General features: G+C 34.0%; 3 protein-coding genes across 5 annotated transcripts; 1 reads left to right on the top strand and 2 right to left on the bottom strand.

Moving 5' to 3' along the window:
• Positions 1-356: 356 nt before the first annotated feature.
• HisT (Histamine transporter) lies at positions 357-6121 on the bottom strand. 2 transcript variants are annotated; one of them, XM_008196076.3, is made up of 8 exons: positions 5870-6121; positions 3191-3483; positions 2596-2820; positions 2315-2453; positions 2064-2269; positions 1912-2015; positions 1756-1863; positions 357-1710 (listed from the first exon to the last, which is right to left on the bottom strand). In XM_008196076.3, exons 2-8 carry the CDS (start codon positions 3449-3451, stop codon positions 1446-1448), a joined length of 1308 nt encoding a protein of 435 aa, XP_008194298.1. In that variant the 5' UTR covers positions 3452-3483; positions 5870-6121; the 3' UTR covers positions 357-1445. The 2 variants fall into 2 exon arrangements, with proteins under 2 accessions (XP_008194298.1, XP_001812950.1); XM_001812898.4 differs by having other exon boundaries at positions 3191-3474; positions 5870-6120.
• A 2329-nt stretch (positions 6122-8450) lies between these two features.
• On the bottom strand, positions 8451-9685 carry LOC100142227 (myb-like protein D). Of its 2 annotated transcripts, XR_010334322.1 has the most exons (3): positions 9523-9685; positions 8577-9392; positions 8451-8522 (listed from the first exon to the last, which is right to left on the bottom strand). XR_010334322.1 is itself a non-coding variant. In XM_001814019.4 (2 exons), the coding sequence occupies exons 1-2, from the start codon at positions 9545-9547 to the stop codon at positions 8650-8652; spliced, it is 768 nt and encodes a 255-aa protein (XP_001814071.1). In that variant the 5' UTR covers positions 9548-9685; the 3' UTR covers positions 8451-8649. The 2 variants fall into 2 exon arrangements, 1 of the variants encoding a protein (XP_001814071.1); XM_001814019.4 differs by having other exon boundaries at positions 8451-9392.
• Positions 9686-10596: 911 nt separating this feature from the next.
• LOC103313253 (uncharacterized) lies at positions 10597-11257 on the top strand. The gene is made up of 3 exons (XM_008196077.3): positions 10597-10812; positions 10861-10940; positions 11001-11257. Exons 1-3 carry the CDS (start codon positions 10713-10715, stop codon positions 11223-11225), a joined length of 405 nt encoding a protein of 134 aa, XP_008194299.1. The 5' UTR covers positions 10597-10712; the 3' UTR covers positions 11226-11257.
• Positions 11258-16673: the final 5416 nt, after the last annotated feature.

Below are 16673 nucleotides of genomic sequence, written 5' to 3'. Positions count from 1 at the left end.
GGTTCGTGCTCCGTCGCTGCATTTCGCGGCCAGGAGAGGGGGCCTGGTATTAATAGGCTATACTGTATGTTTACGATTTTATTGAACAGGGGGGCTATTTGCAAATTTGCTCGGGTTTGGGTTTTAATGAAGAGGGTTTCACTTTCTCAATTGTGTACAATTAATTGAATTATTTTCACGCTGGATTGTCGTATAACCATTTAATAGTAAATGTTTCGCAGCGGAAATGGGAAAATAGAACGCGATAAATAAATTACTGTAGTAGAAGTTTATTCTGGAAAATATTTCGCCTTGCTTGCAAAATCGGAAAATCGTTTAAAAGGGAAATGATGTCACTGGGGCCAATAAAACGCAGATTCGCTTCCAAAAGCGTATACATTACCATATAGGTGTACTTTATTGTCAAGATCTTCCAATTGAGTACAGTTTAAACAAGGTTGGCGTCTAACATTTATTTAAAACTTTCACTGGCTCTGCTTTTAACAACATTAACTGCGAGATAAATCTCAACCAAAAAAGTATCACATTTAAAGCGTTTGTTTGCGCGCTTTTGCGGAATCCAAACATTTTTAGAATCTGATGAGACTGTTAGGCAACAAGAAATACACTACACGATTGCGATTGTTAACAAGTGCGACAATACATTCAATATGCTTCCAAAAATATCATCTATTCCTACAACAGCAAACAATTATATTTATCTGATGTTCACAACAAATACATTTTAGTCCTAACAACTATAAAGCTACTTCAGTATCACTACAATTTACCATGCAGCACCAGTATCATAACACTTTGAATTCAAATCGTTGAGCAACACGGTAAAACAGTGGCGTAACTCAATTTTATAGTTAAAAATACTTTAGGTAATCTCTTAGAGATGTGCCACTATTTACGCAACACTGGGAAAACTCCTAAGCGCCCCTAATACATTTACATCTAAAGACTAGAACGTTCATTTTTCTGAATTTCAAACTTTGTGTTTTTCCAATTTGGTGGAAACATTTCTACCCCTTTTTATTTCTTGATATCATCATTCTTTAAAAATATATTTAAAAAGGTAAAGTTATTTAGGCAATAAGTTGCTTTTTTATAAAATAAATGCACGATACATGCGAAATCTTTGATAAATACATATTGTCGTATTCACAGTCGTTCATGATAAAATTTGTGTTGCAAAATACGTGTCATTAGTAAAATACGTAGGACGTTAAAACTAGACTAAATGAGTGTGTAATAAAATCTAATGATAGCACGTGTTTAAAACTTGCGTAAAATGGAAAAAAATCTTAGAGCAAATACTTATTGTCTCGTGTGTTGTATAAAAATCCCTACGAACTAAACTCTTGTTTCCACTAGAAACTAAAGCCTATGGAAGTATAACTTACTATGTTATCACATTTTGTGTAAAATCATGAGATATTTTTCTTGGTGTTATAAAAAACTTATTTGTTTTGAGCGGCCTGTCGTCGCAGGTCCGACTTTATTAAAGCTGTCATTATTGTACCAATGAGAAGCATTACGGACATAATGGAATTCGCCCAAATATCGTTCAAGTTATTGAAAATGACTGAATAAATGCTCGTGAAAGCGATACCAAAAACTTGGCATGAGGCATTTAAAAGTCCGGCTGAGGTGCCTTCCGGCTCTGGATACGTCAGCTCGGCCCCAAATTCGAACCCAACGGGCAGTAAGCCGGTCATAAAAAAACTAAAAAAGAGAGAATAGGGTGGAAAGCACTCATTACCGCCTTACCCGAGTAACGCTGAAGTGAAGTAAACAACGCCGATTCCTTCATTGAGGGTGAAAGTGTACACAACCATTCCCACTAAAGACAAAGCGTAAACGGCAAGAGTGGTTTCCCTGTAATGTTTTGTTAAAATTTTGTAAAAATAATAATAAGTTGTTTACTTGAATTTGTGGGACCAGTCCAACACAAAACCACAAACAACCGATCCAACCATTCCGGCAACAACAATCACCAAGCCGATCCTTCCGGCATCTTCCCCATTATTCTAAAAACAGAACTATCAAAAATACAGAACGCAAAAATAGACACCAACCGGGTAATACAGCAGGATTATTTGGTTGAGGAGCGTCGAAATGGCGTAAAAAATCCCAGTGTTAATGCCGTACGAAACCAACAAAAGCATGTACGAGCGATTCGAGACCAAACTCCTGAGTGATTGGACAAAATTAACGTTTTCCTCGTTTTTGAGTTCTTGGGCTTGGGCGTAAGACGGCGGTGTCGGCGGCTCGCTTTTGAAAACTAAAAATGCGTCGTTATTTGCGAAAAATTTCAAACAACACTCACAAATCAATATCAGAATTAGTAAAACCGAAGTATAGATTCCAACAGCGATGAAAAGCACGTACAGATCGTGGGTGATTTGCTCCTGTGTCCCGCCACTGACAATCATCGGGGGGATCAAAAAGCCCAGCGCAATGCCTAGCTGTGAAAAATAACTACTCCAATTGATCCACATTATCAATGAAAATTTATTTAGTAAGTAGGAGATTAATGACATAATGGTGTCTGTCGCGGGCCCTTGCGGATGTCCTCATATAACACATGACAAATTTATTCAACAATACCTGATTGCCGAAAACTCCGATGCTGCAAGCTAGCGAGACTTGCGTGGGTCCGAACCAGACGGCGGCCAGTCGTGCTGGTACTGATAGGACGAAAACTTGAGATAAGGCCACGATGCCCTGACCCAGAAAACCCACCCAGAAGCGGTCAGGTGCGACGGAGGCCACCTTTATCCAAGCACCGGCACAGGTGCCCACCATTCCGATGATAATCGCCACCCTCAAGCCCTAAAATCAGGCGCAGAAACATTGCAAATCCAATCTGATGACTAATTAAAACTAATGTTTGTTCTTTTACATTTAATGGATGTTGCAGAAGCTCGCAGCAGTAGGTTTAGCAATTAGACAATTTATCAGCGATAAGGCGAGTGATAATGATAACGAAATAGTGCGGGAGTTTTTTCACCCAGACACGGTAAAATAAATACAAACAGAGATTAAGCTTTTGTTGAACTATGGAATCATAAAGTGGGATTTTGTTAATTCGACTTGGTTTAAAAAATAAAATTGGCATCAGTAACACGTTTATTAATTTAAACAAATCGGTTGAATGTGTGAGTCAAGGCCGAGGTCTCGCTGAACAATTTGCGACACTCACCAGTTTGTCCAAGAGGTAGCTTCCAGGGAATATGAACGGGATGTACAAAATCATGTAAAGCATGGAAGTCCAGTCAACCCACGTCGTCGAAACCCCGTAATAATTTACAATCACGTCGGCTATAATAGAGTATTGGATCCATTGCAAGGCGTTTGAGGTCGAATAAAGAACGAAAATCGCCAAAATAAACCAGCGGATTGGATAGACTTTCAGTTTTTCGATTTCAGGCAAAGCTCCGTGCTTTTCGGGGTCAGGCTGCATCGTCGACGAAAATCACGGTGAAACTGCAAGGTCTGTTGTTCTAAGGTTGCAAGGCTTTGTGCAGTTTACAGTTAGAAATTGAACAAGAGATAATGAGATCGGTGCAAGACTGCAAACCGAAGCAAACATAATTACTACAAACTATCAAAAAACACGTCCTTGGTTTTTTTTCAATAATCATTACATAAATTCTGATTTTTGCGTAAAAATTGTTATTGCTTCATAAAATGAATACGTAAAAATGGAATTCCATTGATCGAGCACGTAGTTATGTGATTTGTAAGTGAAAAAAAAATTCCACAGTGATTATTGATTAGAACTATTATCAAGACAAAATCTTATCAGTCGTCTCTTGTGTCAAGTTATTAAAGTTTTTAATCTAGCTGACGTCTTATAGTCAAATGTTAAAGATCTCTTCCTCAAAATTGTTTGTAGGTTTATTTATTATTGTAAAAAAAGTACAGAAATATCACAAAATGTAAAGAAATTTTAGAAATGAAGAAAGTTTAAATACAGCAGTAGGTAACAGCTTGATGCATATTTCTGGAACTCAGTGCTACATTTTGTGTGTTAGCTTGTGCATTTGTGTATAAAATTGCAATTTGTAAATCTTTTATTTAATCATGTTTATAAATTTATTATTTTTTATTTTATAAATTGTGATTTTTGCATCTTAAAATTTTTTTGCTTCATAAGATGAAGCGTAAAAATGAATTTCATTGATCAAACATGTAATCAAGCGATTTGTAAGTGAAAAAAATTCCCCAATAATTAGTATCAAGACAAAAATCTTATCAGTCGTCTCTTGTGTCAAGTTATTGACGTTTTTAATCTAGCTGACGTCTTCTAGTCAAATGTTAAAGATCTCTTCCTTAAAATTGTTTGTAGGTTCATCTATTATTGTAAAAAAAAGTACAAAAACATCAACAATTTTAAAGAAATTTTTGAAATAAAGAGAGTTTAAATACAGCAGGAGGTAACAGCTTGATGGCATATTTCTCGAACTCAGTGCTGCAATTTATGTATTAGCTTATGTATTTGTGTATAAAATTATTATTTTGTATTTTTTTTTAACATGTTTACACTCAAGTTCTTCTACCCCAATAAATTTCTTCCAAAAAAATACTAGGAATGGCTATAATGTATCCAACATAAGAGTGACTTTTGCTCCTTTCCCACTTGGCGCTTGTTTCACATAACCGATGTAATCTATTTTTATCTTTCTTTTTTATTGTTTCTTAATCTTTTCTTCATTCATGATTGATATAAATCTCTAAAACATTCTTAATAAGACCTTAGAAGTACGATAGGTCAACATAAACTCAAAGATATTTTGTATTAGACGCAAGACAAATAAAAACAAATTTAATTACTTAACTTTCAAAAACCATCGTCATAGCCTATGTATTATTGAAGTACTATGTGAGACACCTTGTACACCCGCTGAAAGTAGTTTCCAGTTTTACGAATTTATATTTACAAGAAATTTATAAACATTCATCTAATAACAAGAAAACTGACATTATTTGTTATCATTAAACATAAAAAACACAAATGTCATGAACTTTTGAGGCCAAATAAAAATTCGTACAATGTAAGGTCTGTAACTTTGTCAAGGAATTATTTATGCGTCGCACCATTGAACAAATGCAAATCTTTATCAACGCAAAATTTAATTTAAAAATTTTATAGTTGCGTGAATTTTGTTGCAATGTTGTTATTATTATTATCTCTACAGATTATTTATGCCAAATTTTTATGTAAAATTCATCTAAAAAAATTATTATTTTTAATTAAATTTATCAGTGTTACTCTAAACAATTCGTACAACTTAGCCATTAAACAGATAACAACTCACAAAAATACATGCACAAAAATTTCCAGTTCCTGAATGTGTAGTTAAGTTTCGTTCAGAAAACAATTAATAAAATTGCCACAAGTTTTCACAGCGACTCATAAACTAATTGTTTTGTTTAAACATTTATTGGCATACAGTTATGACGACGTTAATTTAAGTGTAAATAATGAGAGAGTTTACAGATGTGATGAAAAAAAAAATCAGTTTTATGAGGAAGTTCAACCAAGTCATGTGAAACTTATTATCAATTGCAGTAACATATTTATCCAACTTTTTCCCCGTAATTTGCAATTTAGAATTGAGACTTGTTAGCAAGCTGTCAACAGGTGTAAACTAAGGATAATGTCCATATGAGGGCCACCGTTGCGTAATATAAACAAGACATCTCAGACATAAATTACAATAATTGAATTAAACAATCACTTGCTCAAATAAAACAATTTAAGTCAATGTCAATAACAAATCCGGTGTTCTGGACGTGTACGTTCATGACTCTATCTAATCAAAAATTGCACAAAATTTTCTCATTGCCGACGGAAAACTCCACCCCTAAAACTCACCACTGTGCTGTTGCAAAATCGATAATAATCCCGTATTCAACGTGTTTTCGTATGGCAACAGCCGGAGCGACTCTTTTGGCGGCACTGTGTTTTCTAACTAGTCTGGCACTGTATGGCCAGTACCATGTGAACTAATAAACGATAATGTTATCACTGAATCACCATACTACACTTATCCTCAGCAGGAATTTTAAAAATGATCAACTGGCGAAACAACGACGCTCCAACACGCGCTAGCGGTGCGCGCAAGCCCGGAACAGAAATCTATGAATGAAAATTCGGATTCCTGGACTGTATTTTGGGATTATCCGGGGACGCAAATGAGCTTTAGCGCGGGATTGAGGGGATTTGCTAACTGCGGAAGTGGAGCTTTAAAGCTCGGGCTAGCTTAATAATAAAGATGGAAGGAAGTGAAAATTGATTTGAAAACAATCTTGTTTTTATATTTTATCTAGAAAATTAGCGTACACATCAAACGTATCAGACGTTAAGTGTTGCCACTAGAGATTAATTTACGGCATTATATTGTACTACAATTAGTATTTTTTTAGGACATGTGGCAATATTGTCCCTTTTAATAATATTAGAGGTAAGTGCTACAAAAAGTCAATAAACAATGGAAAATATCTATACAGACTTAGTCTAGATACTAAATCGATGGTAAAAGCTTTTGCTAAATTTTCATTCTACCCGTTATTTACACGTAATTGTAAAAAAAACTCATATGTACCACCAGATGTAGCATATGTCTGTTTAATACAAAACCTTGTTTATTTCCTATTAAATAAAATAAAAAAAACTCGTAAAAAATCCATTGTTCAAATAGTCAATTTTTGTCAATTATTTACAGCATTCGAGTTTTTAAAAGTCTAGTGTCACAATCTGGAGTAAAATTTGAAAGAAACAAAACAAGAAAGGTATTTAACCAAATAAAAGCCGTATTGATTTTGTCATTTTTTATGGAAGGTGGTTAAAAATAGGAGGACAACGGCTCTTTGTTATTGTTCGTTCTCGTTCTTATCGATCAAGGATATACATAATAATTTAAATTGTTGACTATTTAACAAACTGCGCAAACAGTTTTTGTATTTTTTAACTCGCACTTCAACTGACCTCACGCAAAGTATTAATTTGTTAAAACGATCAAATATTTGCTAAAGCATTTTGATAATTTGTTCTCGATATATCTAATAGAATATTTTCCAACGAATTAATTTTGATAGAGTAATGAAATATTCCTGCTTGTAATTGCGTGGTGGTTATATTTTAGAGCAATATTTTTTATTTTAACGATAATCCTAAGTGGGTTTTTTGTTCTTATAAATTAATCCTTAAGTTCGGTAATAATTCGATCATTTTTTATAAAAAGCCGGATAAGATTTTTAAGAGAAATTAGAACTGTGTCTCCAACTCACAGCTTTGCATTTTTTTATATTATTCAGTGGTAGAAATATTTTATGAATTCTTAAAAAAAATCGAAAAAAAATTTTGAAAAAAACGTTAAACTTTGATGAAAGACGACTTGTTTCAACATTAAACGTCGACTATATACGTAAAATTAGACAAAAAGTCTTGTCCAATTTTTAAAATTCGAGAAGAAATATAAAAAATTCCACAAACTGACCTTTTCATAAATAAAATAAAACCAAAATACTAAAGTATAAGCACTTTATTATTTAAAAAAATACAATACATTTACAGAAAAACGCCAGGCAAAAGAGAATGGTGGAAAAAAATCGAAGAAAATTATTTGTAAAAGTTTAGGGTGCAGTTTTCCCCTCAAAAAAACGTACAATTTTATTTCCATAAGTAATATTACACTTAAACAATATATTAATACTCCATTAGAGCGTTATGTAATTGTTTGTGTTTTTGTTGTATCATACAGGGTTGGGAAAAAATATTGAACCACGCGTTTTTTTCTAAACTAAGTATAAGTTTACGAAAAAATTATTATGTAGTATTTCTCCGTTAAAAATGTGATCATTTTTAATAAAGAATTTTTTTTTTTAAATTTGATTTACTTCCCGAGTTTTACGAAATTTTATTTCATTAATTTTTTCAAATGGCACTCTTGCACTCTACCGTCACAATATTTTTGGTTGGAGTTTATGCTTTAAAGATGAGGTTTCTTTCGTAAAATATTCATTATGCCCCCAAAAAACATAACAATGGATAAATGGCACAACCGTGTATAACTTGTTGCCTATCTCAGAAACTTAAAATTGAGAAAAAAGGTCATTATCAAGAAATCTATGTGGTGTGCCGCATGTGAAAAATAAGTAAAAAGCTAATCAACCTATAATTCGGAGTTACCAACTCAATTTCAAAATCACAGATCAGAAATTTAATTGAGAAACATATTCCGAAGTTGTTTTCACTGACCACTTGCAGTAAAAATTAATTACTTTTACTTGACACCAGATCAGTGTTTTGCGTTTTTGTGGGGTGTTTTTTATTAGGATCAGGACAAATTTCAAAAAAGCAGGTTACACTAAACTACCGATTAGTTAAACAAAGATCATGTTCATTGATAAAAAATCACAAATGTAATACCTAAGAGTAAGAAAAATAAAATATATTCTAATCAAGTAACCGTTTATTTAGGTATAAAACCGCTGAAATAAGAGCGGTCAAACATTAAAAGTAACTCCTGAAAATGAATGTTGAATTCCATTAACAATAAAACAGCTGAGAGTTCACTCACTTTTTTCAGATCCTCAAAAAATGAATACTGGTAAATTACCAACGTTACGCTCAACTTTACTAATAAAAAAAAACTACAAGTTAGTGAACCTCTCATGGAGAGAAACGCCAGTCACATTTGGTGTAACAGGAAACGGAAAAATGACCTGTTTGTCTTTTCTCTTTTGTTGAATCGTTTTAATTGCCGCTTGTGTCTTTGGATCCAGTATCATTTTAAACCGTTCAATACATTTGTCGTCGCTAATTTGGGCTCCTGGGTTGAAAACTTCAACAGTAATGTCCGTGGCGTCAATATCTTGAGTGTCATTAAGGTTCACTGTTGTCTCAGGAACAACATTTTTGTGGATCACAATTTCGTCCTCTTGTAGACTATTATTCCTAATCCTATCCATCCTGTTCTGGGCCAGGTTAAGGTTATTGGTAGTATTAACATTTTGGTAATATGGAGTCCTTTTGTCAGTCCACTTGCGCTTTGGACCACCAGAACCTGACCAGCCCTCGTTTGGCCTCTTGTTACTATATTTCCGTGGGGAATTGTTTTTCTCACCATCTTGCGTATCACAACTTGGATTAGTTTTTGTGTAGGAATTATTCCTCTGTCCTAGTCTATTGTACACCGGTTTGTTAAAATGTTGACTATTATTGTTATTTAGCGAGTTATTGCGATTCGGGGGGTTCTTATCATAAGGGTTACGGGAGTAAGCAGTGCGCAAAAGAGGGCTGCAGTCCTGGAACTGTCTTGGCCTTGAGTAAAAACCGTTGGGTTTGGTTGGTAGTCCATTACGAGGGGCGTCCGTGGACACGTCTTTCGTAAAGTCTAAAATATAGGCACTGTCAGCAAAAAATAGGCAAAAAAACGCGATTTAAAAGCACGGCGACATTTGGAAAAAAGTATGGTTATGTTTACAAATTTCTCAAGTGTCAAGCAGGAAAATCAGTGAATTCACCTGGCTTTGGATATTCGAAATTCATGATTTTCAAAATTAATAATAGAATGGATTTTTCACTTCAATAATTCACCACATTTATGTAGGAATAATGAAAAAAATTGAAAGCTTGCATTTAATCTTTATCGCTTATGGCGACCAGATGGCGTCAGTGATTTATTTGTTGCCAACAGCCAACCTGCTAATGTCCCCCAGAAGACGAAGGTTTTGCCGCCAAAAAATTAGAAATTACCGCCAAATTTTTTTGTATGCACGGGGTGAACTAATTGTGGCGAATCTATGAAACTTAGGTACACGTACAACCAAAAATACTAACTGCACTTACCCACCACTTGATAAATAACTGAAACAAAGCTCTAATGCAATGCAATCGTGGCTTAATTTTGTAATTTGTAGAGAGATCGCGTTTTAAATTATCTATCACTGTTTCAAAATTAAATACCACTGTAAATGTAAAAAACATTGTGCTTCTCGAGCGAGTTTTTCAGTGGTCGGAAGTAAAGAAAGAACTCAGACCTAATTTGGTACATTTTTGGAAGAATCCTGCGAAACAATTGAGTTTTTGCTGAGAAACTTGCAAACTGTTTGAGTTTGAACACGAACTAATTGCGCAAATCAATCTTTATCACAAACAAATCGATCCACAATTTATCCACGATTTTTGAACTCAAGTGTAATAGAAAACTTGAAATTTTCTTAGAAAACAGCGAAATTCCAGATTGTCGGGCCGACATTTACAAAATAATCAAACAACAGTTTTTTGCTCAGTTGTGAACGCCTTGTGATTGGTTTGTTTTACAGTTGGGAGTGCGATACCCCTCCCATATCCAATGACAAACGCTTCAATTGCCTTGCAATTTTTTGTGCACCAGATAAACAAGTTGGAGGTGATTTTTATATTTTTATTGGTCAGTTACTCATTCGTAGGACAAATGAGAAGGAACAGGTTTAAGGGCCGGTCTTTCTTCTTCGCCTTAGAGGCGAATAAAATGGTCGATTCAGCTTTGGAAATTATTTAATTTTTTTGTCGAAAACACAAAAAATACGAATTAGTTTGGAAAAAACCAATAATTGATGTAACTCTAGACTCTAGTTGACTATGAATTCGTAAAATCTGTCAGTAGCACATGTAAATCTGTTCAAAATTTTCCGTTAATTTTCCAAGAAATGTAACAAATCAACCAAAGATAATGTCCGTTGTGAAGAACCACGAAGGTGTTGTGGTCCCAGTAACTCCAATAAACTCCTCCGCCCTGCAAGCCCACGAATTCCAGCGCGTCAAAGAAAAAGGTTCCCCAGTCCCAATGCTTGAAACCCCAAATTAAATATTTTGTTTAGCCCACAGTTGGTTGGTGGCTGGCAAGCCAGTCCTTGGCAAAGAAATGGACAGTGTCTTTTTCAACGACGACCGCTTTGAGGTAGGTAAGTTTCCGCTGCCAAATAATAAAATAAAATACAAACCTCCAACCAACGTTTAGCTCATGGTCGACACTCGCGGCTTCAGACCTGAAGACGTCAAGTGCACCGTGAGCCCCAACGGGGTCGAAATAGTCGCCTCCAGGCAGGAAGTGCAGGCCGGAACCCAGCGCAGCATGTCCACCACCAGAACTTACCAATTACCCCAGTTCATACAGCCGCAGCAGGCAATCTGCTGTCTGTCGAGAGAGGGAATCCTGCTAGTTGCCGTACCTTGGCAGAGATAACCTTTCACAGGAAATAAAAATAAAGCAATTAAGTCCCGGCCTTTTATTTGATGATAGAAAGTCACTTTGGGTGTAATACAAAAAAACCAAAAATCGCGTGAATAGCATCCTTTCATTGACCAGAAGTGTTGCGTAAGATCGAAAATTGTGTTCGTTGAACCGTGGAAGACCTATAATGCCGCTCTGAGCGGCGGAGAAAAATGCCGGTCTGTTGTTAATCCGGCGTTAATTATTTAGGTTAGTTACCCATCGCGAGTTTACCGCACTTTCGTTTTGCAAATGCCGGGTGATCCACATAAATGCGGCCATTAAATCGCGATTGTATAATCGGCGCAAAAATGTCAGTCACCGACCAAGAAGTGAAAAAGGGTGCATTTCAATGATTTTAGCGACTCAAACCTTCGCTAATTCTCCAAGGTTTGCGAGTCATCAGTCACTCAAATTGCAGTTAATCACAACCGTTTCCGTTTTCGGCACTGAAAGTTTCAGGCAAGGTCCGAGATGTTCGTGATTTATCGCGAGGTTTTTCAATTAACCTGGCATCCGAATTATGATGGAAAAGCGGTTTTTTCTAATAGGAATTTGAAGGTGAGGTGGATTTTACCCAGCATCATAAACAAAGTAAAACTGTTACGAAATCGGCGTATCTCGGCCACGAAGATGAAATACAGGTGGTCAATGATTCGTTGCATAATTGCAGTCATTATTTTTAATTCAGCAGCAAGTGCAGGATTTTGCATGTGTCGTGTTAACGTTCGAGTTATTGGGCGGATAAAAATCGCGACAACTTAATCTCCTTAAAGAAAAGTCAGATTTAAGTATAGTCTTATTAAATCCGATAAAATCTTCCACTGGTTGTATTATGCGTAACGAATATTGCGGTTTCGAAATAAAAATGGGATGTTTTGCGAATGTGGCAACTGTGGTGTGGCCAAATTATATTTTATTCACCGCAAGGCGCAAAGATTTGAAAAATGTGTTCGCGTTTAGATTGATGCAATAGATCGCAGGCATAAATCTGGCCCAACCCACAATTTTTTTCATACAAATGTGGGTACACAATACACATAAATAAAAAATATTTAAGATGTGTGTGCTCAACGGTTCAACTTTGAATAAGTAATTCGCAATAAAATATATCTAAGTATTGTATTAAATAAAATAGATTTTTATTTACATAATAAAATGCTGGAAAAGTGGTGTAACTATTTTAATTTTGTTGATAAACTTTCCCAATTTGGACATGAGTGACATAAACAATTTTTTTCTTTGTTATTGATATATCTACCCATATTATGAAAACAGGATAATTATTATGGTTTTAGGTTTGCTCAACATCGATCACTAATTAATTGGTGGAATAGTAAACGTAATTTTCCTTCAGATTCGTGCACCAATCTAGAATTCATTATTACTACAAGTAAAAATTAGTTAGATGATTGACATAAGAAGGCCTTTAGTTTAAATCATTCCAGATGTTGCAGCAAGTGTTGAAAGATGATTGATAGATAACAATGTGATAACAGTATTTTTCTCCTTGAACTGGGATGCTTTGTGAGATGATGAAAATATTTCCAATAGTGATTACTTCACAACTCCTACTTTTATTATGTTCAAAATTTTCCATGGTTTTTAATTTATTTTTCGGTTAAACTATTTCGTTAGTCGTTAGTTTCAGTTGAAGTGTAATCTGATTACCTAGATTAATACTATTTTGTTAAACAATAAAAAAATAAAAAGTTCAAAAATATATTTAAACATATTATTTCTAAAAAATCCACAAACGTTTAATATTTAAATATTTATTTTAAAAAATTTACAACGAAAAAAACAATTAAAAGAAATACAGGTAATTTCGGCTGTTGACGTGCGTTTCTAATGCCTGTAAACTATAGGTAACTAAAATAAAAATTATACATACAAAGTTAGGAAAAAAGTACTTTAAAAATGTAACAATTTTCATTACAATTTTTTTTTAATTTTTCGAAATACTTTTTGTTTTCGAGATATTTAAGAAAAAAATCTTTTAAGATGATACCCCACTTCGGCAATTTTTTGGTAAAGAATTATACTCTAAAATTAACTTTTAACTTAATAGCATTGTTTTCAAACCAGTGTTTTTTTAAATAAATTATTAAAGTTGGGTTCAGAACTCATTACAAAGATTTTTTGTGGTAAAACAATAAAAGCTAAAAAAGAAAAGAGTTAAAAAAAGCGCTAGAGAAACCAATAAAAAAAAAGTAGACCTCTGAAAAAGCTTAAAGCTTGTGAATGAAAGAGCTAGAGAAAATAAAAGCTCGATAAAAAATAAGACTTGTAAAAAAAGAAGTAGAAAAATGTTAGAAAAGTAAAGAGCTAGAAAAAAATCTAAAAGCTAAAAAAAAAATGCAAAAATAAAAAACTAAAGAAAAGAAGAGTTAGAAAAAAAAACTAGAAGACTGACACGAGAAAACTAGAAAATGAAAGTGCTATAGAAGAGAATAAAAACTACAAAGAAGAGCTAAGAAATCATTATTAACAGTAGAAAAAAAGAGTAGTAAAGCAAAGAATAATAATTTAAAAAAAAGCTTGATAAGACAAAAGTGCTATAGAAGAGAAAACTAGAAGAAAAAAGCAAAAAAAAAGATAACTCGATGACTTGATATTAATAATATCTGTGTTCGAAGATTTTTTTATAACATTGAACAAAAATATGATTTTTATGCATTATTTTGATTCAATCTGCATAATGATCATTGATCAATAATAACTAGTTTGTTAATGAAAACAGTAGCGATTGCTCAATGAGTTCGTCATTTAAAAAGTTGCAGAACTCAAAAAATAGGTTATTTACGCTAAACTTTGCAATAATTGTCAAAAAAACTACAAAAAAACTCTGTTCTTTAAATTCCAATCCCATAATCACTTTGACCAAATTTTATAAAACCTTTGTAATAAGCTCGGAAAGCAACTTTAATAGTTTATTTAAAAAAAAAACAATGTAAATAAATCAGAAGCCATTTTTAGTTTTTTACCAAAAAAATATTAGCAACATCATTTAAACCTTAAAAATGTAGTAAGAATGATTCATTAGCAAAAGCTCTCTATGTATGTTTGAGATAATGATGATAATATCCTGTTCATTTCAAAAGGACATCCTTGATGCTTATTACGAAGAACCTGCAAAATCCAAGGTTTTGTTCGCCCATAAAATCCTGAAAATGTACGCATATTTATGCAATGCGTAGAAATCTCCGTGTTTGCTTGTGACCCAGACATCTCCAGCCTTAAACTTTTACACGAATTCAAAAAATTCGCTTCTTACCATCATGATTTATATTTTTAATAAAACACAAAGAGATGCTAGTGAAACCTAGTCAGGTGTCCGTTTCCATTGTTGTCGAATTACAATTATTAATACTCATCACAAAGTTGTAAAAATAACAAGAACAATACGATTTAAATTCAGCCATTGCTCGGATGACACGCCGTTTTTTAATTTCAGCTAGAACGTGAAAACAATTACGATCAAGTCGCACTGATTAACATTATGAAACTCTTCTTAAAAATTACGACACGTGAAATTGTTTGAAGTTGCTTTGTTTGGCTTTAAACTGTCACATAAAAAATACACCGGACTCATTACCCTGTTTAATGGCTCATCCTCGTCGGCAATTACGCATGGCTGTTTGATAATGGCTAATACTACCTTGTTGCACATGATTATTATTTTAACTAGGATTCGGAAACAGAATAAACACCTTATAGTGAAAGTGTTTTAACCTTGTCTACTCCGGCAATGACCCGCGCTGATCTTACATTACTGTAGTGAATCTTTAATGGAGTGGTCAGAGTTGCAATAGATTGCTCCATAGGAGCTGTATTAGACGAGGAATAGAAAAAAAGCGGAAAATTTATGATGTGGTTTTAAGGCGGAGGCCCGTGCAGGAAAATATTAATTATGATGACACCACTTCGTTCCCTCAACCTTTAAGCCGCAATTACACTTGATTAGCTCTCGATTAAGTTTCAGAGCAGGCCGCAAACTTGAAAACTCAAAACTTATAGTCCAGTGAACGGCTGCAAATTTTGCACATAATGAATTAGTGAAAGGACAATGCAACATCTTACATTTGTGAGATTAGGTATTATTAAGCCTGTTTCATAATCAAATACATATTTATTATATTGTTGTCTCTTGTCAGGAAGAATTTTTCGGTCTGGTTTAGTCATGAGAAGTTGACTAACCGATTTTATTGTTGAAAAATCTGACGAAATTGCTTGTTATGTATGGGATCTGAAAAATGAGTGACTGGAAACCACTGCAAACATTGCACGTCGAGATTATCGCCAAGACGTGCAGATCGATAAAATACGTGAAAGTCCCAACAATAAGCTGTGCAATTATTTTCGGGGGCTAACACTTCTTCCTGACTTTCTCAGTCCCCAATTTGATGGCGGCTTCTGGTTCTAGATTAGGTTACATAACGCGTGGAACACTTTTATAACACCAGCGATATCACAAAAATAACTAATTAGTAATATTCAAAAGCATCATTGGTTCTTTTTTTAAGAAGTAGTTTTATTTGTTTTCTACTTGCCTTTCCATTATTAATTTAGGACAAGTCTAAATATACGTAAATATAAAAAATAGAAATGGATTAATGGACGATTGTCAAGAGCACTTCGTTTTAGCATCGCAAATACAGCTAATTAAATTGCAATGTAAAACACGTCATAATAACACTGATTACGTGTGATAAAGATTTAAGCAGCTAGAAGTATGTTGTAAAGATATGTTGACAGTAATTGCACGTTAGAATTTATTAACAGAATTCAGTCATTGTTTTATTGATAATTTGCCCACTCTTGACGGTAAATTAGACTATAATCAACGTTAGTCATCTCTGTGTGTTACTACAACCAAAACAATAAAGATAGGAAGTCAAATCCTTTATTGTTAGATCAGCCAATTAGTAAAATGCAAATTCACTTTATTGCTTATGCTAATCACCACTTGCATCAAAACAAACAATCTTTTTTCACATCGTTTTAGCTAAAAGAGAATTTTGCAATAAATACGATTCACGACCAACAAAATAAACCACATTGTGTAACGTAATAATTATTATTGCCACGAGTTGTAATTTTAATTCGCTTATTGATAAGTTTTACTATCCACGTACTTTTGCAATACCCACATTTTCTAAATGGAGCAAAATATGCGAGATAATAGCGTCCCATTGTGACCACCGTTCACTTATTCATTTTTCTGCAACATTTTCGCATAAGTTACATGTATCACTGGTTTAATTTATTATAATGGAGGAATTTGGGCTATCAGGTTTCTCCACAGCTGGTGTGTGTAAAAAATCGTGAGATTAAATGGATCACTTGCATAAGAGAGCTACCGGTGTATTTCCTTGTTGATGGCATAAAATCAAAGGCAAAGGAAAGGTTAACTTCGGT

The sequence above is a fragment of the Tribolium castaneum genome, chromosome 5 (genome assembly GCF_031307605.1).
Source record: "Tribolium castaneum strain GA2 chromosome 5, icTriCast1.1, whole genome shotgun sequence".
In the NCBI taxonomy this organism is placed as follows: domain Eukaryota; kingdom Metazoa; phylum Arthropoda; class Insecta; order Coleoptera; family Tenebrionidae; genus Tribolium; species Tribolium castaneum.
The sequence above is the reverse complement of the archived record's forward strand: the minus strand, read 5'-3'. Positions and strand labels throughout refer to the sequence as shown.